The sequence below is a fragment of the Colletotrichum navitas genome (assembly GCF_030913465.1).
Source record: "Colletotrichum navitas strain CBS 125086 chromosome Unknown LY79scaffold_1, whole genome shotgun sequence".
NCBI lineage: Eukaryota > Fungi > Ascomycota > Sordariomycetes > Glomerellales > Glomerellaceae > Colletotrichum > Colletotrichum navitas.
The window spans coordinates 1,863,053-1,885,025 of record NW_026850547.1 but is presented as its reverse complement, the minus strand read 5'-3'; the positions used below and the strand labels follow the sequence as shown (position 1 = coordinate 1,885,025).

At 53.7% G+C, this 21,973-nt stretch overlaps 9 protein-coding genes across 9 annotated transcripts; 6 read left to right on the top strand and 3 right to left on the bottom strand.

The window, feature by feature from the left end:
• Positions 1-480: 480 nt before the first annotated feature.
• LY79DRAFT_664799 (uncharacterized protein) lies at positions 481-1,678 on the top strand (the record flags this gene model as incomplete). The annotated part of the gene is made up of 2 exons (XM_060562965.1): positions 481-1,000; positions 1,053-1,678. The coding sequence occupies 2 exons, from the start codon at positions 481-483 to the stop codon at positions 1,676-1,678; spliced, it is 1,146 nt and encodes a 381-aa protein (XP_060421030.1).
• A 518-nt stretch (positions 1,679-2,196) lies between these two features.
• On the bottom strand, positions 2,197-3,483 carry LY79DRAFT_699035 (uncharacterized protein). The gene is made up of 4 exons (XM_060564883.1): positions 3,202-3,483; positions 3,009-3,129; positions 2,847-2,951; positions 2,197-2,744 (listed from the first exon to the last, which is right to left on the bottom strand). The coding sequence occupies exons 1-4, from the start codon at positions 3,205-3,207 to the stop codon at positions 2,458-2,460; spliced, it is 519 nt and encodes a 172-aa protein (XP_060421029.1). The 5' UTR covers positions 3,208-3,483; the 3' UTR covers positions 2,197-2,457.
• Positions 3,484-4,078: 595 nt separating this feature from the next.
• LY79DRAFT_574821 (iron only hydrogenase large subunit domain-containing protein) lies at positions 4,079-5,836 on the top strand (the record flags this gene model as incomplete). Its single annotated transcript, XM_060559636.1, has 1 exon — positions 4,079-5,836. The coding sequence occupies one exon, from the start codon at positions 4,079-4,081 to the stop codon at positions 5,834-5,836; it is 1,758 nt and encodes a 585-aa protein (XP_060421028.1).
• A 28-nt stretch (positions 5,837-5,864) lies between these two features.
• LY79DRAFT_664796 (uncharacterized protein) lies at positions 5,865-6,845 on the bottom strand (the record flags this gene model as incomplete). The annotated part of the gene is made up of 2 exons (XM_060562964.1): positions 5,865-6,561; positions 6,676-6,845. 2 exons carry the CDS (start codon positions 6,843-6,845, stop codon positions 5,865-5,867), a joined length of 867 nt encoding a protein of 288 aa, XP_060421027.1.
• Positions 6,846-7,750: 905 nt separating this feature from the next.
• On the top strand, positions 7,751-8,186 carry LY79DRAFT_664795 (uncharacterized protein; the record flags this gene model as incomplete). The annotated part of the gene is made up of 2 exons (XM_060562963.1): positions 7,751-7,907; positions 8,065-8,186. The coding sequence occupies 2 exons, from the start codon at positions 7,751-7,753 to the stop codon at positions 8,184-8,186; spliced, it is 279 nt and encodes a 92-aa protein (XP_060421026.1).
• Positions 8,187-9,062: 876 nt separating this feature from the next.
• Positions 9,063-9,555, top strand: LY79DRAFT_664794 (uncharacterized protein; the record flags this gene model as incomplete). The annotated part of the gene is made up of 2 exons (XM_060562962.1): positions 9,063-9,156; positions 9,224-9,555. 2 exons carry the CDS (start codon positions 9,063-9,065, stop codon positions 9,553-9,555), a joined length of 426 nt encoding a protein of 141 aa, XP_060421025.1.
• An 817-nt stretch (positions 9,556-10,372) lies between these two features.
• Positions 10,373-11,429, bottom strand: LY79DRAFT_23055 (uncharacterized protein). The gene has a single exon (XM_060551674.1). The coding sequence runs from the start codon at positions 11,264-11,266 to the stop codon at positions 10,496-10,498; it is 771 nt and encodes a 256-aa protein (XP_060421024.1). The 5' UTR covers positions 11,267-11,429; the 3' UTR covers positions 10,373-10,495.
• Positions 11,430-15,222: 3,793 nt separating this feature from the next.
• On the top strand, positions 15,223-17,045 carry LY79DRAFT_533895 (uncharacterized protein). Its single transcript, XM_060556392.1, has one exon. The coding sequence runs from the start codon at positions 15,607-15,609 to the stop codon at positions 15,877-15,879; it is 273 nt and encodes a 90-aa protein (XP_060421023.1). The 5' UTR covers positions 15,223-15,606; the 3' UTR covers positions 15,880-17,045.
• Positions 17,046-18,910: 1,865 nt separating this feature from the next.
• On the top strand, positions 18,911-21,647 carry LY79DRAFT_504077 (kinase-like domain-containing protein; the record flags this gene model as incomplete). Its single annotated transcript, XM_060553475.1, has 3 exons — positions 18,911-19,072; positions 19,322-20,154; positions 20,204-21,647. 3 exons carry the CDS (start codon positions 18,911-18,913, stop codon positions 21,645-21,647), a joined length of 2,439 nt encoding a protein of 812 aa, XP_060421022.1.
• Positions 21,648-21,973: the final 326 nt, after the last annotated feature.

Here is a 21,973-nt window from a genome sequence, read left to right as displayed (position 1 = left end):
GACGATTTCAACTTTCGAAGACCCCTCGAGTCATAGGTACCCGCAGGGGAGGAACCCGGGTGGATTCCAAGCACGCCACAAGGGCAGACCTGCCAGCTGTAGTCATCAGCCCCCAGACGGGACCAGCTGGTCACGGACTCCTAGTGAAGTTGGCTCGTCGACTGGACCCACCCTACAGAGCTCCCGTGAACCACACGGCCTTCGTCGCGACACTGGATCGAGCCCAGGCGCAAACATCATTAAAGTTGTCAGGAGCAAGGCCCGACGTGATTCCTCCGGCGATTGGCCTGCACTCAACTGGAATCCGCCATTTAATCCATCCTCTACTCTTCCCTTCACTGGAAATTATCTATCTTACATCAATCTCACCTTCTAATTCACTGTACCTGGAGACGATCGGTTCCACGCCTTTTAGTAGCAAACCATTGACGATAATTACTGCATCCTTCGAAAAGCATTCCATCCCCAGCACAGCGCAAAATGGCTCGTGGAGACTCGACACCACCCGAATCGCCGCTGTCCTCCATGGACAACAGCGATGCCTCTGATGGCGAGGTCCACGACTACGAGGACGAGTCGCTCCTCCGCCCTTCGAAGCGACAGAAGCTGGGAGCGACTTCGACGACTTCTCCCGCGGTCGCCGCCGAACCCGAGCCCGAAGCTGTACCCGAGCCAGACCCGTTGGATGGCATGTCGGACGTATCATCGGACACCTCTGGTGACATTCCCAGTTCTCCCATAAATGCCAAACTAGACGAGGAGGACTTCCAGGAGCAGGTCACGGCTTGTGCCTGGGAGGGCTGCGACGCGGGTGACTTTGGCAACATGGATAAGTTGGTAGACCACATTCACAGCGATCACATTGAGAGCCGACAAAAGAAGTACACGTGCGAATGGATTGGGTGCAACCGAAAGAGCATGGGCCATGCCAGTGGTTACGCGCTCAAAGCCCATATGCGTAGCCATACTAGGGAGAAGCCCTTCTACTGCTACTTGCCAGGTTTGCAATGCCGATATCCGGTCGCCCTGAAAATGGTGGCTAACCAATACAGAATGCGACCGCTCGTTTACTAGATCCGATGCGTTAGCAAAGCACATGCGGACCGTTCACGAGACAGAGGCTCTGCGCCCCTCTGACCCAGTTCCCAAGTCGATGCAGGCCGGCCCTACGGGCAAGGGCAAGCTGAAGATCATCATCAAGACCCCCCAATCACACGCCGCCGGCCATGACGACGCCATGGACGATGGTGCGGATGACGATGAGCTCTCAGCCGACCTGTTCACGCCTCTGACCGAAGAGCAAGGCTTCACTCCCGAGGAGCTCAAGATACCTCTCGAGAAGCTTTACAAACTTTGCAGATTCCAAGTCAAATGGGCCCAGGATGAATCAGCGAAGCTCGCGGAAGAAGTGAAGTACTGGGAGAAACAGTACAAGGACCTTTGGCGCGAAAAGGAAGTGCTCTTTTCCCAGGTTGTAAAGAGCGAGGTCGACTGGCATGAACGCAGACAGGCAGTGCTGTCAGGCGCAGCGGACGTTCAGCTGTCAGGCGTGCTCGAAAGCCAAGAAGGCAATGCAGCTGCAACAAATGGCGATGGCGCAGGCTCCCAGCAAGATTCTAGCGCTAAAGAGATTCTGGCCAACGGGACTGGCTCGACGGAAGTTGCGGCAGCTAGTTAGAGTCGGTCTTCTGCAATTGAGGGCTGCTCGGGGAACCAAGAAGGGAACCAAGACGGGAACGGCGACCTCGGACGATTCGTGGGGGAACCGCTGGGCATGGGCGAACCGAAAGTTCCCTGCATCTGCTGTGGCCAAGAATATTCCTACTACTACCTGATCAGAACTCACGCGCAGGTCTGTTCAGGTCCACATCGGCGAGCACTTCGACAGCTGAAGGGACCATGGTTTAGACAGCGACCCCGGCGCCTCTAAGGATCAAACAGTCTATGTCATATGCGTGGAAGAGACGACGAGTCTGTAGTCCTCCTAGCAGAGCCTACCATGAGATGGAGCGTCTTTCAGAACTCTCCGGAGAAGGATAGTCCCAAGCACCAAGGGTATAAATAACAAGGCAATCGGTGTGGAGCCGACAAACTCCATTGTCTGCACATTCTGCCGCAGGGAGCGTCAGGGAAAGTTTGGCGAGAGGCACATGGGGCATACGGCGCATGGCGTATTGTATTAACAGGAGAATGTTTCATCGTTGACTATAATTGACGAGCAGCGGCGGTACAGCCGCCCCTAAAACACTTTGATATTGGCTGCCTACTCCTTACTTCATACTGCGTGGGGATGACTTTGACAAGAAGTAAGAACTTTTGTACATTACTTTAACATTGCCGCCATCTCTTGAAAGGGCTGGACCGGAGGCGCTGCCGAATCCCATGACGCACGTTGTAGGCCGAAGCCCTCTGAGATAGCGACATCCACTTGGCCGACGAAAAGTGAACCGCAAACACTTACATACCCTTCTTCTTGGCGCGATACGACCCTGCGTTCTTGAATGGAAACGAGCTCGTGTCCTTGTCGTAGCCGTGCTTCTTGCTGCGGCGCGACTTATCGCCGGCGAACATGAGACACCAGAGGCCGAAGACGGCGAAGAGAGTGCTGCCGAGGCAGCCTAGAACGAAGCCCGTCTGGTCCGTCCGCAGATACCTGCTGTAGCAGTAGAAGGCGGCGGAGGCGTGGTGGATGGAGGAGATGAACAGGGCGGCGTTGGCGTATGGCGAGACGGTCCCTGGCGGGGCTGCGAGGTGTAAGTACGATGCGGAGAGAGTCTATCGAGACAGACAGACAGGCGAGGAGGCGGACGGGGAAGGGGAGGAGAGAAGTGGGGGATGAGACTGACTTTGGTCCTCGGATACGAGGGGGACCGCGCCAGAGAGGGTTACGACGAGGAGGCCGAGGGTGAGGAGGGCGAATCCTAGGGAGCGGGCAAAGTAGTCCTCAAGAGCTGGCGGGGTGGACGTCAGTTCACTTGTCCTCGCGAAGATGGCGAGAAAGAGCTCACAGCCTGCGGCCTGGTAGTCTTCGGGACGGAGAAGGTTGGTAATAAACCTCGGCCAGATGATGAGCGGGATAGCCTGTGTCGCGAGCCAGCCCAAGTTGCCGAAGCTGAAGGTCGATATCGCCTGTTGTGTAGTGTAAAGGGGAGCTTGTCAGCGGCTTTCAATATGCGCGCGGGTTGGGAGGATTGCCCATACGTCCATTGAAGTGTTCAAGGGAGCTACTGAAATCCAGTTTCCGGTAATATTCTGCTTCTGAGCGACGAGTTTGCTGAGATGGAGTATTATAGCTTTCCAGGAAACAGAAGGGAACAATAACTTGAAGCTGGCTGGAGCTTCTACAGCTCTCCATCGCGCGGATGACCTCAAGGTTGGTAAACGGTACGTCTATTGGGTATCCTAGCGACGTCATTGGACCGCCCCCCAGGCTTGTCGGAGAGGCGCGCGGCCACCCTCCCTGTGGACCGCCGGCCAGCAGCTGCACGCCTTATTTGTTCCTGTAAAGAATGCCCCCTGTATTTTCTCTCAGCGCTTCTCAGGGGTCCGAGGCCGATGCCGCCCGTGGGGTGGAAGGGGGAGGCGGAATCTTTCCTCGCCCGCTTTTTTTCTTTGCCAATCCGCCACCTGCCGATTTCGCAGCGCTTGCTTGCCCTGTGGATTGCCCAACTTTCGCCTTTGCCAGCGGCGTTTCCCCTGCAAAAGTCCACTGGTGGGGGGCTGATTTGCAATCACACTCTGCCGGTTTTGTTTTTCCTCAGGCTGCCGAAGGCTGTCAACCATTTGTGCATCTCCGGGTTCGCGAAGAGATAGAGAGTGTTTTTGAGAGAGAGGGGGACCACTCACGTTAATTAGCAGCATTCTGAAAAAAGGCGACCTGGATTCTTCTTATCTCTGCTACCTGTTTGTAATTTTTACAAAAGTTGCTGGTTGTTGAACCTGCTCTGCTCTTCTACCAAATCCTTTCATTCTTCTCTCGCATCACATTTGCCCCGCCATCGTCAACACCCATCCCACCTCCTTGACCACCAATCCTCATCTCCCATTACGACTTGACAAACCCTCCCGATACGACAAGATGAGCGCGATCCTCTCAGCAGACGACCTCAACGACTTCATCAGTCCGGGCGTCGCCTGCATAAAGCCAATCGAGACCCTTCCCTCCGCCCCGCCACCGTCGCAAGACCCCTCCCTCGAACACGAAGTGATACTCGACGGCCAACCCGGCTCCGCCGCAGCCAATGCCCCGCCGGCCGAGATCTCTCTAACGGACTGCCTCGCCTGCTCCGGCTGCGTCACCTCCGCCGAGGCCGTTCTCGTCAGCATGCAGTCCCACACCGAGGTCCTCCACACCCTTGACTTCGGCCCCGCGCTGCGCATCGTCGGCCCGGACGATGGCGGCCAGTTTCGCGTCGACGGCCTCGAGGACGAGAGCCGCAGGCTCTTCGTCGCCAGCGTATCGCCCCAGACGAGGGCGAGCCTGGCCGCCGCGGCGGGGAAAGGGACGACGGAGAAGGAGGCGGGCCATATGCTCGAGAGGCTGCTCGGCGGCCCCGATGGGCTGGCGAGCGCGGGGAAGCACAACAACGGGTTTACGTGGGTCCTGGACACCAATGTTGCGCGTGAGGCGTGCCTGGTCCTCGGTGCGGACGAGGTCTTAGGCGCAGACGACGACCCTGCGTCGTCCGCGACGAAGCCCATCCTCACATCGTCGTGCCCCGGCTGGGTGTGCTACGCCGAGAAGACGCACCCGTACGTGCTACCGCACCTGTCACGGGTCAAGTCGCCCCAGGCGCTGATGGGCACGCTGCTCAAGACCACCCTCAGCAAGAAGCTCGGGATTCCGCCCAGTAGGATCTGGCACTTGGCAGTCATGCCCTGCTTCGACAAGAAGCTGGAGGCCAGTCGCGAGGAGCTTACGGACTCGGTCTGGGCTGGGGACGGGATGCCGGGCAGGGGAGTCCGCGACGTTGACTGCGTCATCACTAGCAAGGAGGTCCTCATGTTAGCGGAAGCAAGGGGCTTCAATTTCTTCGACCTTGCCCGGAGTAAGCCGAGCTTCGAGCGCGTGTCTTTTCCCGACGCGCGCCTGGACAAGTTCCTCTTCCCTGGCCGCGGCGCCCACCGTTCGTCTCAGGCGGCGGGCACGTCCGGCGGCAACCTCTACTTCACCCTCCAGACTGTGGTCTCCAAGCATTCCGGTTCCCAGATCCAAGTGATCCGCGGACGCAACGCCGACGTTGTTGAGTTTATTGTGGCCTCCCCCGCCGGCGATCCGATATTCAAGGCTGCCAGATACTATGGTTTCCGGAATATACAAAACCTGGTGCGGAAGCTGAAGCCGGCACGGCCGTCTCGAATGCCTGGCGGCAAGGCCTTTGGCGCTGCCAGACGGCCCACCGGTAAGTCGGCCGGGCTCGAGTATGCCTACGTCGAGGTTATGGCCTGCCCTGGCGGCTGCACCAACGGCGGTGGGCAGATCAAGGTCGACGACCCCATCATCGTCAAGCGCCGGGGCTTTGAGGCCAAGCCCGGCCTCCTTGAGCAAAAGGTCTTCTTGGCCGAGGTCGACGAGGCCTACTTCTCAGCGGAGGACTCCGATGGTGAAGACGGCGTGTCTCAGAACGGCGGCGACCTTCGAACGGATATTGTTGATGGAATTTCACCTTCGTATATTCGAGATACCCTGGCGCATTGGGCGGGCATTACTGGCATAGACTTGGGCAGGATGGCGCTTACCACGTATCGCGAGGTGGTCAGCGACGTGGGCAAGGACAAGGCGAGCGACACAGAGCGCGTTGTCCAGCTGGCGGGCAAGATTGGTGGAGGCTGGTAGCTTTCATGTCGATAGGATAAGTAGTAATTCAACCCTCCTTGGTGCCTCGCTTGGCGAAGCCGAACCCTCCTCTCCCGCTCCCGTCTGGCCCGCGTGGCGCTCGCAGGGCCTGCTTGGGCTGTTCCTCGTCCCTTGGCATGGACCGGCCAGAGTGCGGGCCGGGCTCGCCCCCTCGCTTTTGCATCGCGAAGCCTCCCCTGGGCGCATAGCCAGGGTCGAAGAGCTCGCGGCCGCTCTCGGAACGAACAGCGTCGGCTCTGCTGCTGCCGGGTCGCCTGTAGTCCTCCTGCCGACTTGAGTTGTTTCCTCGGTGCCCGCCGCCACGGCCGCGCCCCCTACCACGGCCGCGGCCTCCTCCTCCTCTCTCATTCTCCCCGCCCCTGGGCGGGGTCGTCGTCCCGGGGCTCGAGGCCCCGGACGAGGGGTTCGACTCGCCAAAGATCTTGGCGCGGGCCTCCTCGTATCGGCGCTGCTTCTCCTCGAGCTCTCGCTGCTGCTTGGCACGGATCTCCTCTGGTGTGAGCTGGGGCTTCTTCTCGGCGGCCTGGTCGTCGGCATCGTCGTCGGCAAGGGAGAGGTGAGAGAGCTGGCCGGTGACAGGATCACGGCGGGCAATGGTCCGGGGTGCGGGCTTGCGGCTGAGTACCTTAACTTGCGGCTTGAAGCCCGTAGCCAGTGGCACTGAGGGCTGGGCCTCAAGGAAGGTCAGAGGTGTCGGGGTATCACTATCGGGGTTGCTATGTCAGTGGCTGCTCACCCGAAAGACTGGAAGGTCCACAGGACGGGGAAATTGCATAAAGGTTATATTTGGAGGCTGGAGACATCATCAATGGACGTACGCTGATTCCCAGAGCTTCCTGTTTGACTCGGCATGCTGGGCAAGGCGCTCTGCTTTGCTCACCGGTGCCGGCGGTTCAGGCTGCAACGGTGCCCCACCATCCATCTTGTCGGCGGCAGACTCCCAGTCATCGTCCTCCCAAGCGTTAGGAATGGGTCCCTTCTTGACCATCTTGTCCAGGAGTTGTTCGGGGTTTCAGGCGCAGTATACAGACTTGTCGGCAACTAGCAAGTACGCCTGCTCAGGAGAAAGGTGCTTTGGCTGGGTGGGGTGGGAAAGGGATGAGTGTCCTGTGACCGTGACAAGGCGAGTGGCGAGAGCAGCTAAAGCGGGAGCATTGGAGGGTTTCAAGGAGGAGGTGAACGCAATGTGACACCAAATCGGAGGTTGTCCAGTCCTGAAAGAAGGTGGCTGTTCACAATTGCACACTGGGGGGGGGTGAAGGTGGAATGAGATGAAGTTGACGGGCGGTCCCTTGTTGGCTGTGCTTTGTGTGCTGTCGGTACGGTTATTTTTGTTTTATTTTTCTAGCTTCTCCCTACTGGGCAGAGGACCTCGGTAATACTTCTAGACTCTGCCACTATGAAACCAGAGTTGATGTACCGATAAAGTCTCCTCTCTGTCCAGGCTTGTGTGGAGGGGCACCAGGGGTCAGCAGGCGCATCGGATCTTGGAAACACCCTGGGGCATAGTGGGGTTGCCCGGGCCAGGTGACAGGCCAGCCAGACGACAGTCTACTCTCATTTATCACTTGCCCAGTTCACTGCGTAAACAGGATCCCAGCTAAGAGACCATCTTCACTTCATTGTCTTCTTCAGGTTCCATTGCAGTATTTCTCAATACCTATCTCTGTCGTATCAATTCTCTGCTCTTCTCTAGTGCTTCCATCGTTTCGCATCTCTTCTCACCCATTCCCAACTTACCCTCTTGGCACATCCTGGGCTGCCGAATCGGGTGTTGAACTGACCCTGGCCTGTAAGCATACACCTCCAGCTTCCAACCCTATTCCGCGGCTTCTCACAATGGGATCAAGACTATTTTAACCCGATCTTGGCTCGAGGAAATAAAGGAAAGCAATGGCTGCTGGTTCTGCGAAGCTCCAGACACCCAGCTCCGAGGCCGGAGCCAGCGCCGCTGATGACGGCAAGGCCGCGCCCAGCTGGAACAGCAAGAAGTCCAGAGAGGAGTTCGAATCTTTAAATTCGAAGCTTCTTGACCCGCGGTTCGATCCGAGTAAGTGCTATCAGTACCAGTCTTTTTGCTCGTTACTCTGGATTTGGGAAGCAGTTCCAGCATCTCTCGCATCTCCCGTATTTTGAATAATTCATCCACGAGCAAGGTCGGCTGCGGTTACGGAGATGGAAACCAGTGCTAAAATGCAGGTCGGCAGAGCACTTTCCCGACCCTCTGCTCCCAAGGAACGGCTCTGATTCCCGTAATAACCCCAAAGGAACACCGGAGGCCGAGAGGAGGATCGACCGGATCATCGCCGAGTACAGGGACCGGAATTGAGGAGCTGGTCCGCGAACCTCTCACGGCGGACTGGTCTGCCTTTGGCCACAACGGCCTTATGTGTACCGATTGAATGGTTTGACGATCTTCTATGTCGTATTTGTATATGAATGTGTTGTTTTGAGTCGCTGCTTTGTCCCTCTCTGTATGATTCGAACAAGTTCTTTGAGGGTTTGGACCTTTGCCCGAAAAAACAAGTTTCACCAATGTGGTCGGTCCCCTTTTTCCTTCTCGTCTCGCCCCGAGAGAATGAAATCAACACACCAATCAACCCCAATGTTAGGTTATTGATATGACTGGCGCTCTTCTGGCGAGTTCGCGACCCAGTGATGTGGTTCCGCCAGGAGCCGCGTGGAGCTTTTGGGTGAATGGAGTGGTGGTCACGCGGATGGGTTCGGCCGTGGTCATTCACCTCTTCCACCTACCCATATGATCTTCTCCATGCCGTCATTAATCGACTCCACGACGTGAAAAATCTAGGCATCCGTACTTACATTTCGTCTCAACTTGATCATTCATATTAGGGCTGGGAACAGTCACTTATATCAGTTGTTCACACCGAGATTAGCCTCCGTCGGCCTTAGACCTATATCTTGGCCGCTCTCAGTTGTCCTTCTTGAGCCTCTTTACTTTCCTCAGAACATCTTAACTTCATTACGAATGCACGAGAGCTTCACTGCAGAATCAGGAAGTAGTTACAGCCAACATAACGGATTCCAAACCCGGTCCTAGATACGTTGTTATCTTCATCATCGGTCACCCACTTGAACTGCGCCGGACGCCTTTACCTTGGTCGAACAGAACCACTACCAAACAACGCAACCGCCTCACTTCACACTGGATTGAATCGCAACCACGGAGGACATGGCCCCGATCATGTTGGACCAGGGGTCTGCCAAGGACGGCTCCAACACCAAGCATCAACCATCAACCTTCACAACCCCAGCCGTCTCGCTACGAAAGATCAGCAGTAAGTCCCCCCAGTGCCCATCTCCTAATCACCAGCTCTTCATGAACTGACGATTCGCCTGTAACAGAGACGGCACCCTCCAAGTCTCGCCGGCACCGCCCCTCCAACATTCTCGTCTTCCCGCCGCCCACGCTGGCCGAGGAAATCATCATCGTGAGGAAGACGCAGGAGGCCGCGTTCCTCCCGAGCCCCAGAATTTACCACAACAGCCATTTACTGCAGCAACGACTGCTCGCACGACCGAGACCCCAGCCCCTGGCCGCGGCGCAGAAGCGTCCCAGGATCCTGCTCTCGACCAAGAACTTCAAGTGGGTCAAGACTGACGACGCCGTCTGGGTCAAGAAGCGACGAATCGTCCTCAAGACGAAGGGCGTGGAGAAGATGTACTCATCGCGTTGATGGCCGGCTTACCTAGCCTTTGAGTAATGGATCATGTGGGAGAAGCATACCGTGGGGCGTTTGGAAGGCATTTTGGGTTAGACGTCGTCGCTTCTCCGTATAGGAGTATATCCACACCGGGCTGTTCGTTGCATGACATGACGGGTTTACATTTACTAGACTAGACACATCTGGAGCGGTTCCCAATGAATCCTGGAGATCCTAGCATAGCGAGTTCGATTGCAAATTATACAAAACCACATTTTGACCTATACGCACGAGCCTCGAGTTAACATGCCTTGTAGATTACAGGATAAAGATAACCAGGGTCGTTTCAGTGAACAGGGATACTTCCCCTCAGCGGCGACATAATTAAGCAATATATGAACGTAATCCCAGTGTTTATCAATTGGCAATGACAAAAACATCCTTTTTCATGTTTACAGCTGCCATTTGTTGGCCAGCGACAAAGTGAACGCTTGCAGCCACATAACGTGGGACTCAAGGAATTCCAAGAAGCCGACCAACGGCATCACACCACTCGGCTCTGTAGAGACGAGATACTTGCAGCTTGACGGCGTGGACATGATCAACACTGAGAAGACGCCGTGGAAGCAAGGACAAACACCGGAACTGGAGCACTCGAAACAGGGAAGATTGCAACACTGGGTAACCGTCTCGTCAGGCCGACCCTGCATTCTCTGGTAGCAGCACATGGCAAATAGACGCAGGGTACCGACCCCTCATCGGCGGAAAGCGGGAGCACAGACATCGGCCTTGCATCTACCTACCTACATGAGTCAACTACGCAGTACGTACGGTAGACGCATGAAAGCTCCCGGCAGCTGACGAGTAATTGGCCAGTAAGAGAACCCCCATCTGAGGGGGTTGTCGATGCGGGAGACGAAGCTGGGCACTGGCACTGGTTGCTTCCCCCCCACCTCCACCCAACCTGCCAGCGTCAGCGAGCGTTCATGTGCAAATGCCAGATGCACGAAGGGTCGCATGAGAACGAAGCACGCTGATTCTTTGGCATGTGGCCCCCCGGAACGGGAAGGGGGCAGACGAGAGGGAAGTCGGGCCTGAAAACATTTGGACATGTGTCGGGGGACAAGAGACAGCCCAGGGTTGGCGAAATGCAGACCCGGCGGTTCGGGTCGAATACTCTTCGGACGAAGATTGCTCCGGGCTGGGTCTGCGAAATGTTAACGAGGGACAGTCGGTCGGCCGGGCCATTTCGTCGAGTCGGGGTAAAGAGATCTCGAGCGCACGTGAGAACGGGACTGGGGGACTGCGGTTGGGACCAAAGGCACGATTGCCATAGCACAAGGTACACACGAGTTTCTATAGGAAGGCTGAAGCTCTCTGGTTTGAAGGTAAGTCGACACCTTGGAGCGGACATCCGTCTCACGCCGCATGAAGGGAATGCTGGTCGTCTGGCACGAACATGGAGCAGGCAACGAAGGGCGTCCCGAGGGTATAACGAACGCCCGAGCAGCGCCTGGAATACCATGTTCATGCTGCGACTATAGGCCTTATGACTCGTCAAAGAATTTGGAGAACCGCCATTCACTGAACGCTGGGCAACGTCGGATGGAACGGGGCAGGGGCAGGAGAGAGGTTGACGTAGCGAATTCCACCAGTTACGTAGGGGCCGGGCGGCCTCTCCACCGATGGGCGAACGGCGGGGACGATTGGTGGGAGTGGTCGACTTACATCCATCATGTACCATGCATAAGGTGAAAAGTCAGGGAGGGGGGGGGTTGGATACCCAAGCGTGAGCTTGTCAGCTTATTCAGCGATGTTGCCCCAGCTGTCAAATGAATCATGGCGTCGACCCTCAAAAACCGGCATGCCACCTTGGACAAGGGCATACATGACATCGTATCTCTCTCAGTGTGCGAATAGAAGGCGCGAACCCAGCCAATGGCGGCTGGCATTCGACAAGCTGACAGTGCATGGCTCGTACTATGTTCTGTAATGCATCGCAGGCTGACGATGGGGGGTTGCCTCGAGACATGCCAGGCCCCAGCAGTGTCTCGATCCGCAGAGTCAAGACTACCGGTACCTATAAAGAGTTGCAGACGTGACGGTGACATATGGGAAATGGGGGCCGTGGAGTGGCCTGGCCAAAGCAGAGCCCCCCCTTTTTGGCCCGGCAAGGTATCCAACCAACAACCCTCCCTGCAGGTGCGGCCACCATGACAAGATAGGCAGGCAGCTCTGCAGCTGTACGGCTGCAGAGTGGCGAAAGGGTATAATGCGTCGGAGCCAATGCTTCCTTGCCAATGTCATGTTGGTTTGTCGACGGTCTTGGCTCATCCACCTTGTTAACCGAATCGTCCAGGTAACACACCCACCCCCGCGGTTCACTCGCATGTCAGAATGGTAAGGGTGGCCCGCTGGCGGGGGGTCGACGGTTTCCCGAAGAGGATCTCTTATGTTTGTGTCGGCGGTCTCGGAGGGAGGCCGGTGAAAACCCCACAAGCCTGAACTGAGCCAGTCGACGCCATCGTGCAAGCGTTCGTGTCCCCGCCCCCCTTGAATGTTGTACAGGTTATCCGTATACGTATCGTTTTGGATGGTGCTGTATGTATGATTGTTCGTGCACCTCCGCTCGAGAAGCGCGGTCTTGAATTAGATGTTGGTAGTTGGTTGCGGCGAAAACCTCGCTCAAACCAGCGAGGCGCTGGACATTCCTTGACAAGCCTGTTCAGTTGGTTCTTGAAGGCCGTCTAGAACAAATGCCCCCCCCCCTTGCAATTGCAATGAAGCAAGGCTAACCGATGCCGGACGAGACGTGGTGGAGAGACGTGGATTGTTTTTGAACGACACGGCCCAAAGGCGACGCCTAGATGCGCGCATTCTGAAAGCTGTATTTTTACGTTGGGAACTGAAGCGTAAGAGAGGGAGATCTTTCGGATATCAAACCATGTAATGTGTCATTCCTGCATTTGGTATGAATTCGAGGAGGTGGCCGAAGTGGACGCCGCGGGCGGAGGTAAGTAAGGCAGGGGTGGCAGCTGCATGGACGCTGTCGCTATTCGTACTTCTTCGAATGAGACAATACATATATATCCTTACCTACACTACCTACGGCCACTGCGTATGCCGCTTGGCGTGGCGGGCGGGCAAGCAGCAGTCATCTTTTCGCCATTACCAAAGCGGCTGTGGCATGCAGGCCATCCAGAACCCTTTGGAAGCCTGTGTCCCTAAAACGGCATCCCGGACGAAATGCCTATCTACCCTGCTCGAGAGCAGCACCCCTCACCTCGCTCAACTGAGGTACAGATACGCACGTGTCCAAGGCGGTCCTTCTCAAAGTCGCACAGGTACTCACAACTAGGTATTCTAACACGGCCGGAAAAACACAGTATAGGTAGGTAAACATCGTGCCCAATTCTCAATCTAATGGAAGGTTTCTAGAAGAAGCCTCTCGCTCTACTCTATACTAGGTACACTACACTACAGTACACTACTCACCTAGGTAGGTAGGTACCTAAGGAGGAGGTACTCAGGCTACCGGGGCGCATATGGCCTGTGTGAGAGTCCAGTCCCCTTGTGGGGGTACCGTCCTTTTCGTGGGGTTAGCGAGGCGCACCATTTACGGGTAGTACATCATACCTAGTGTACGTACCGTAGACACTGGTGAGATCCGGTAAAAGCTAGGAAACCCACTAACGGCAAGGGGTATCGCAGCCACTATAAGAGGTATAGTGCGCTAGCAGAAACAGGGATCTAAAGGTAGCAAAAGCAGGGGTTAGTCATGTACGTCAGCAGCAAGTTAGGTAGCAAGGGCCAGCAAAAAACCTTATAACTAGCATTAGATTTCCTCCCTCCCTCCCACTCTAGATCTCCCATAGCCTTGTTAAACTATCTCCAATAGGTTACTAGACATCTTCAACTAGAGATATATACTCTTTGCTATCGTTGTTTACATTAACGTCAAATATCTCTTTATAACTTTAAGCAATTTCCTTCTTAATATAGGTATTACAGTCAAAGTAATCCTAACTATCCTATAATATCTTCTTATTTAGTATATCCTTAATCTAAATCTTGTTAATATTGCTTTTATCTAGGTTACTACTAATCTTACACTAAAGAAAAGATTACTAGACTATCTTCCTCCTTTTAGCTAGGCAACAGGCAGCTATTATAATAGTATAAGTAACTATAATATGTTTTATTAACATAGACTACTTAATAAGTATAGGTTAAATAGGTTAAATAGGTTAAATAGGTTAAATAGGCACACTAGGCTAGCTAGTAGTAGCTTGCTCTATTTGCTATATATACTTGTTAGTTACCTTAGATAACTACTACTTAAAGGGCTTATTAATAGTAGTATCTAGAGGTTAAAAAAGAAAGGTTATACCTAGTAGTATAAGGCTAAGTGTAATATAATAAGAATAAAGTTATAATAGTATTATAAAGGTCTTATAAAAGGTTATAACATCTATAACTAATAAGTATTTATACCCTACTATAAAAAGAAAAAATTTATTTATTAGCTACTACCTAAGGAGATACTTATTATTATAAGCTATATTATTATATTTAACTATTACCTCTTTACTATAGAAGTTACCTTTATATACCTTAAGTTAGCTACTAAGGCTAGTAGGCTTACTATAAAAGATAAGCTTTAGTAGTAGCTATTAGACCTTATTAGTAAAAATATAGAGAATAAGAGTAGCTTACTGCTTACTTTAGCTACTATAGTTAGTTTTACTAGCTATAGTATAGGCCCCTTAGGCTACCTAAGTTAACTTATTAAGGTACTTAAAAGGGATAAAGGTCTTATTAAAGTTAATAATATAGTTAGGTAGAAATTAAAGGCTACTAATAGGCAGTTACTACTAGGCAAGTAAGGGCTAACTAACCTATTAGTTAAAGTAAAGGAAGTTAGTAATAATAGTAAGGTATTTAGCAGGGAGCTTTAAGGCTTACTTTATAAGCTAGTAGTATAAAATATTCTATTATATACAAAAACCACTAAACTAACCTACAGAGAATCAAAAGGGATAAGTAGGTAGGTTACTAGCTATAAGGGTATTAGGATAGTTAACTATAAAAAGGGCCTAGGCCTCCCGCTTAAACTATCTAGTAGTAACTACTTTATTATTAGCTTATTATTACTAGAAGTAACTATAAAGGTCAGCTTCCATCTCTAGCTACTTTAGTTAATAAATAGCTAGGCTTATATAATCCTATTGTTAATATTAGTTAGATATTGTCTAGAGGGGTATTTTAAAGTAGGTAGCTACCTTACAAAGGGTTAGGTAGCAGAGGCCACTAGTAGGGTTAAGAGGGGTATTACTAGCCTGTTAGCAACGTCGCTAGCTAAAGGAAAGTAGGTAACAGTAGTACTTAAGGTATAGTAGTACGTTAACTTGTTTTTACTAACTATACAACCTTTCAACTTATTAGATGCTTTTTTTTAGTGTATATCGTCGCTTAATAATAGGGGTAGGCTTCTTGCCTATCTTCTTGCGTAACAGTAGTGTAATATTTAGGTTAATTTCGCCTAGCGGCAGGTGGTCAGGCATCGTGAATATCGTAGTAGGTTAGTGGGTTAGTTAATAGGTTAGCAAAGTTAACCATAGATGGCTTACAAGTAGGCAAGTAGGCAAATAGGCAAGTAGGCAAGTAAGCAAGTAAGCAAGTAGGTAGATAAGTAGGTTAATAGGTTAACCGCTTTCTTAATTAGGATTAGCGTAGTGGATATCCACTAGCTGTTATAGGATATCTACTAGCTTTTTCTGGCTAGCGGATTTCCTAGCTTTTACCGGATCTCACCAGTGGCTACGGTAGTGCCTGCCTACCTGTACGTAGGTAACTGGTAGCTACTCTTTGGTCGTCGGGCTGCGACGACTGGCTGACCGCTGACCCAATGCAATCAGTCAATTACTTATTCAACACCGGGCGTGGACGGGAACTGGAATCACGTTTCCTCTAAGCCTCTGCCCCAGGCATCACCGCCATCCGTTTTTCCGACAGGCACTTGATACCAGGAATTGCCTACCGATCTCTGGGAACAAGATGCAGAACGGGATCGAATAGGACTGAATGTCTTTTTTTTGCTTGTTTTTCTGCCTCCTACCTCACCCCACCTCATCTCCACGCCCTCTTCCTCTCATAGTCACCTCACCACATCTCACCTCGCCTCACCTCGCCTTGCCGTACCTTACCTTACCTACTTATCTTTGCCGACCTCTCATATTGACTTCACCGGTAACGACGCAAAGTGCCTCTCTTGCCTTGCCTGGGTACAAACAAGACCCCCCAGTTCAGGGTTTCCCCTTTTCTACATATTCACCAACGACCTCCTCCCGTCTCTGACGTCTCCCGCTTGACCTCATTTTGACTCGATCAACCCCACATCGAACCCGATTTTCCAAAGCAATTCAGTATTATCAGGAGTCGGGTCCTCGTGAACCTTCCGTCCTTCGGTGCCACTTCACGATCCGCCCTCTGCGACAGCCGCAACCTCACTGGCCGGGGGTTCATAACCTCGTCACGGACTCCCTGCCATACGTACATTCGGGCCTTAGACCACCAGTACATTGTCATCGACTGGAGTGCTACGCTACGCTGTCGCCCCCCTCGCCCCACTCTCACACACAACGCTGGTACGGATACAGACACTCACTCACTCGATCACTCAACCGACCTACCCTACCTGCCCTGCTCCATTTTTTTTTCTTTTTCGTTTTCTCACCTGGTTGCTGCGTGAAGTCAATCCAGTAACGCGAAGGGGGAAGAGGAAAATAAAAAATAAAAAAGGAAAACAAGGAAGCAAGCGGGCAGGCCTTACCTGAACTCACTCGCGCCTTCTTCCCCTCTCTTCCTTCCTTCCTTTCCGCCCCCTCCTCTTAGAATCCCCTCCCGCCCTCCACCCGTCCGGATCCAATCCACTTACCCTCCCACAACGGATAGACTGTGGCCGACCTTCACCACATCCCGCTCTACTCTCAACTTCTCACCCCCTTCAGAGAAAAAAATCAAGTCTCCAATTCCAACTCCAAAAATCACAACGCCGGCACCTGCACTTGCACCACAACCGCAACCGCCGCCGCTTTCTCACGCAAACAATCTCCCTACACCACTCCTTCTCACGCACACCCACCTACCTACGCCAGGCTTCACCACATCTGCCGCTCAGTCTCTCGCATCGGCCAATCTTTCAGCAGCGCCAGCAATATCTCGGCCTGTTTTGACGTCAACCAAGGATTTAGGCCTCTGCCTCGACTAGGCCATCCATCACTGTTACACGAGAACAGAGGACAACCAGCAACCATGTCCGGCGCCGAGGGCACACATGCAAACACAGGCGGCTTCGACCTACTGAAGCGGGCGACACAGGCCATGATGTCAGGCTCTAGGTATGTGCCATTTCTGTGACGCATCTCTCTACCACTCCTGCCCAATGATACCCCTCTACACTTGTGCTACCCTGCCTGAGCATGCATTCTCCTAGCCTTTTTTTCTTTCTTTTTTTTTCTCCCTTTCTTTTGGTCCCCCCCCCCCCCCCCCCCCCCCCCCCTCTTACTCGTTCTTGTCTACCGCCCTCCTTGCTGCAGTCATGCCCGCTCCCCATTCGACAAACGGAGCCTCTATGGCCTCCTCCCTCAACATCCTCAACATCTGCCTGGTCAAAGCTACGGCGTTAGCTCGCCTCCCACCTCTATCCGGTCTGAGATGTGTGAAGCCTTTCCCATTTGCTTAATATACACTTTGTTCTTCCTTTCCTACCTTGGGGATTTGTCCCTTGCCTGGGCGTGTTGATTTACCGCTCGTCAAAAGCTGGAGGAGCCGTGCAATCCATATCAACCTTTCCTTCATCCAATTCTTGGCACTGCATGTTACCGAGGCTCTTGCTGTCTGTCGTGGCCAGGTCCGAGGTTGTCTTTCCTTTACCCTCGTGGTCTTAACAGGAGCTGGACCCTTGAATAAGCCTCTCGTCTCAAAAGATGGTCGGTTCCTCCATCAGCGGCATGTCTGCGTCGTACATACATGCTACCCAAAAGCGTGGCGACGGAGGGGTGGCTGGCGAACGGGGTGCTCGTCCTGGAACGTCCACCGTCAGTCGCTTGTTCCTGCACCTGATTGTTTAGAGGATCTTCCTTATCTGGCTAGTGCCAGTGGCATCAGACTGCCGTCAACGGCCCTTTAAGCCTACCGCCGAATGGTCCCAGACGATCCCGGACGATAGTCCGAGGCTGCAAGCAACTGAGCCCAGTTGGCCCCGTGGTCTGTCTCCTCACCTCTCCTCTCCTTCTGTCACCGGCTCATCACCTCCGTCGGTTTACCCTTGCCCGCGCCCATTTTGTGGGTGTTGGTGGCGGCACTCCCTCATAGTCTGGGGCGCGCTCGAGCTGGCATCTGCTCCACGGCCTACGTTGAGTATTGTCGAGTGTGACATACGATGCATCCATTTGAAAGTTCCGTCGACCCCCCTTACACTCGCTTGCACATGCAAATGGAGAAATCGCTACATACCCCCGGCCCCATCCTACCCCATGCCATTGTTTATCCTATGCCCACCATCTGCCTACCCACCTACTCACCTTGCCTGAGACCCTTCGTTTGAGTTGCCGAGGCGGCGACCAACACTAAATGATCGCAAATAGATGAGCCTGGACGCGGGGGCTGCCTGTGCCAGTGCCAGTGCAAGCCCCAAGAGCCAATGCAGCAGGAGGCTTATCGGGCGAGGCCTGACTCGCTCATTGAAGGTCCGGCCAGTGGCCGGAGCAAGTCGTCTCTTGTCGCTCTGGCCTGCAGCATTGAAGCTCTTTCTCCCTGTTCCGTTCTGCTCACCTTAGGCCCAAGTGGGTTGCTTACACTCCCCTCTTTGTAGCGCCCATTCGCGTTAGGTTCAACTGAAGCGCGCCGATTCAAGTCTTTGACTAGTGGTTAAGAACAGGCAGGGCCTTTGCACAATGGAGGGGCGGCTTCGGAACAGAAAAACCCACTTTGCTCTTGTCCCTATTTGACGACACTTCCCTTTTGGCTTTCTGCGTCATCCCCTACAAACTGCGCACTACCCGGCTGGCTTGCGACGGCATCCTTGCTTCCACCCAAATCAGAAGGCGAAAAAAAAAAATCAAATAGAAAAATTACCCGTTCTTTCCCGTCGGTCGCCGCAGGCGCGCGCACACACACACAGGCTGCACTCGTACTCCGCCTCCTCTGCTCACTACACTCCGTCCTCATCAAGTGGTCGCGGGCTTGGCAGCCGTCATGAGCTAGGTCTCCTACTTTGAGTCTACCTCCGCTTTTCGCCCTCCCGCTCAGCGCGTTCATCCCTCACCGTCCCTGTCGTCCAACCCAGGATTCCCCCCCTCGCGCATTTCCCGCCACAAATCAAACGATGAACCTCACCGTTAACCACCACAACAGGACCCCCGCGGCCGCAGCTGACGAGGATGGCGCGGATCAGATCGGCTTTGATACGCCCCGCTCCGGTGTGGCAACCCCTCAACCCGACCTCCATGATAAACGCCTGCCGGGCATTATGAGCTACTTCGGCCAGGTTCGTACAGATTCTTCTCACAATTCTGTATCTGCCCCAGTCGCATCGCATCGCAATCAAAGACAAACGCTTCCTGGTCCCTCAACGAGCCAAGTCGAGACGGACGGGAAGGCCTCTCAGGTCAGCTCAGTGGATGCTGTGCCCTGTGGCGACCCTGAACCAACCTCCCCATCACTTCCCCATCATCCCGGAGAGCGGCCTTCATCACCGCACACCTCACCCATCATGGCACTGGCTCAGACACATCAGTATCCGACCCCGCCGATATCAAGACGGTCGTCGGTGGGCCTTCTCAAGAGAAGTCTGTCATTGCGCTATGGTGAGACACGGTCCGCTGCATCTTCATCTGCGCGACCGTTGCTCCAAAGAGGCATCACAGACTACCCGAAGAAGTGCCACAGCCTCACCCTCATGTCCCAGCCTTCAAGCATCGTCACAACGTCAGCCGTGCATGCGCATCACATCTCCAACCCCAGTTTTCCCAGCCCCATACCGATATCTCCCTCCTATTTCCACGTTGGTTCAGCGCAAAAAGCCACTTCCCTACACAGCTCTTCGTCAGTTGATCAGCTCAAGAAGCTAACACAAGTCGCGGCGTTCAAGAGCGGTCCGCCAACCCCAACCAGGGCGCTTTCGGCCGCGCAGCCGTCTCAGTCTGAGGAGCGGACGAGCTCCAAGAGGAGCAGCAATGAGACGGTGCCTCCCAGTGGCACACAGACGCCCAGGAGCGGGACCACCGGGGCCCAGGTCCCCGCCGCCCGAGGCAAGCTCACGATCAAGATCGTGGAAGCCAAGGGCCTGAGGCGGGCCAAGGACCCCTACGTCGTGGCTGTATTCCAGAAAACCGAGCTCATCTCGGGTGGCCCGCATTCTGTCGAGGAGGAAGAGGATGTGAACCTGCCGCCGCCGTCCTTCGGCGGCATTCCGATCCAAAGGCAAGGGAGCGACTCGGGTCGGCCCGCCATGTCTATCCCGATGCGTAGCCGTCAAAGCAGCAACACCAGTATTTCGGACTACAACACATTTCGCAATCGGTCACGGCGATCCTTCACTAGCCCCAAGTGGGACGCCGAGGCACAGTTGTAAGTGGGCACCCTTATTTGACCGCTTCGCTCTGGCTAATCCAAACAGCGATGTTGTCGACTCGAACATGCTGGTGAACATCTCCGTCTATGATCATAGCGCGAGTGGCGAAGAGTTTCTGGGCCTTGTGGACTTCCAAGCAAACAGGGACTCTAACAACCCGGTCCGCGGCTGGTTCCCCCTCAAGGGCCATGCCGATACCGTGGCGGAGAATGCCCCTACAGGAGAGATTTATGTCGAAGCCGTCTATCAGCGCACCGAGCGGAAGCACTTTGGCCCCGAAGACTTCCAGATTCTTAAGCTGATCGGCAAAGGTACATTTGGCCAGGTTTACCAAGTTCGCAAGAAGGATACCGAACGCATTTACGCCATGAAGGTGCTGTCCAAGAAGGTCATCGTCCAGAAGAAGGAAGTCGCTCACACCGTCGGTGAGCGTAATATCCTGGTCCGGACGGCGATGTCAGACTCGCCCTTCATCGTCGGTCTGAAATTTTCTTTCCAGACGCCCTCGGATCTCTACCTGGTCACCGACTACATGTCTGGCGGAGAGTTATTTTGGCATCTTCAGAAGGAAGGCCGGTTCGATGAGCGAAGAGCCAAATTCTATATCGCAGAACTGATCCTAGCCATCCAACACCTTCACAACAACGATATCGTATACCGCGACCTCAAGCCAGAGAACATTCTCCTGGACGCAAACGGCCATATCGCCCTCTGTGACTTTGGTCTGTCCAAGGCGAACCTCACCAAGAACGACACAACCAACACCTTCTGCGGAACGACAGAGTACCTCGCCCCCGAAGTTCTCCTTGATGAGTCAGGATACACCAAGATGGTGGATTTCTGGTCGCTGGGAGTTCTTGTTTTCGAGATGTGCTGCGGCTGGAGCCCCTTCTATGCGGAGGATACTCAACAGATGTACAAGAACATTGCATTTGGCAAGGTCCGATTCCCTCGGGACACCTTGTCGCAGGAGGGCCGCAACTTTGTGAAGGGTCTGCTCAACAGAAACCCCAAGCACAGGCTGGGTGCAACTGACGATGCCGAGGAGCTGAAGCGTCACCCCTTCTTTGCCGACATCGACTGGGATCTGCTGGCAAAGAAGCTCATCTCTCCTCCCTTCAAGCCGAAGTTGACTTCGGCAACGGACGTGTCCTACTTTGACCCAGAATTCACCAATGCATTGGACAACAATGGCTCTCTGAACGAACGTGCAGCAGCCTTATCCAAGGGCTTCGCCACATCAACGCCTCTTTCACCCTCCGTACAGGCCAACTTCCAAGGTTTTACCTTTGTGGATGAGAGCGCTCTCGACGACCATATGAGAGACAAGGGCCGTTACGACGACGAGGAAATGCGTGATTCCCACAGCCAGGACGATGACTGGGATGATCTGGAGGGCATGAACCAAAAGAGTAATCGTATGAGCGGTATCGTCCGCACAGCCACCAATGACGAGCAGATGATTGGGGGTGGGCACTTTGACGTCTAAACGAGTGCATTTTGGTTGTGTCCTGGTCAACTTTTTGGGTGGAGGGGCTCCTACTTTGAGGACAAGAAAGTTGGTCAAACTCTTTTTATGTCTTCCTTTTCACAAGCAAAACACGATCAACATCACGAAGTCAAAAACGAACATTCATGGATTCAGTGCATAAGGGCGGTCAACTTTGCATGTGATCAATAGGGGATTAATCGGTAATGGCGTTTGGGCTGAGAGCGACGATCATTCGGATCCTGGATCGGCCTTCAGAATGCTGCTTTGTAGCTGATCGAAGCACTTACAACAACAAAATACACACACATACACCACGTGCCTCA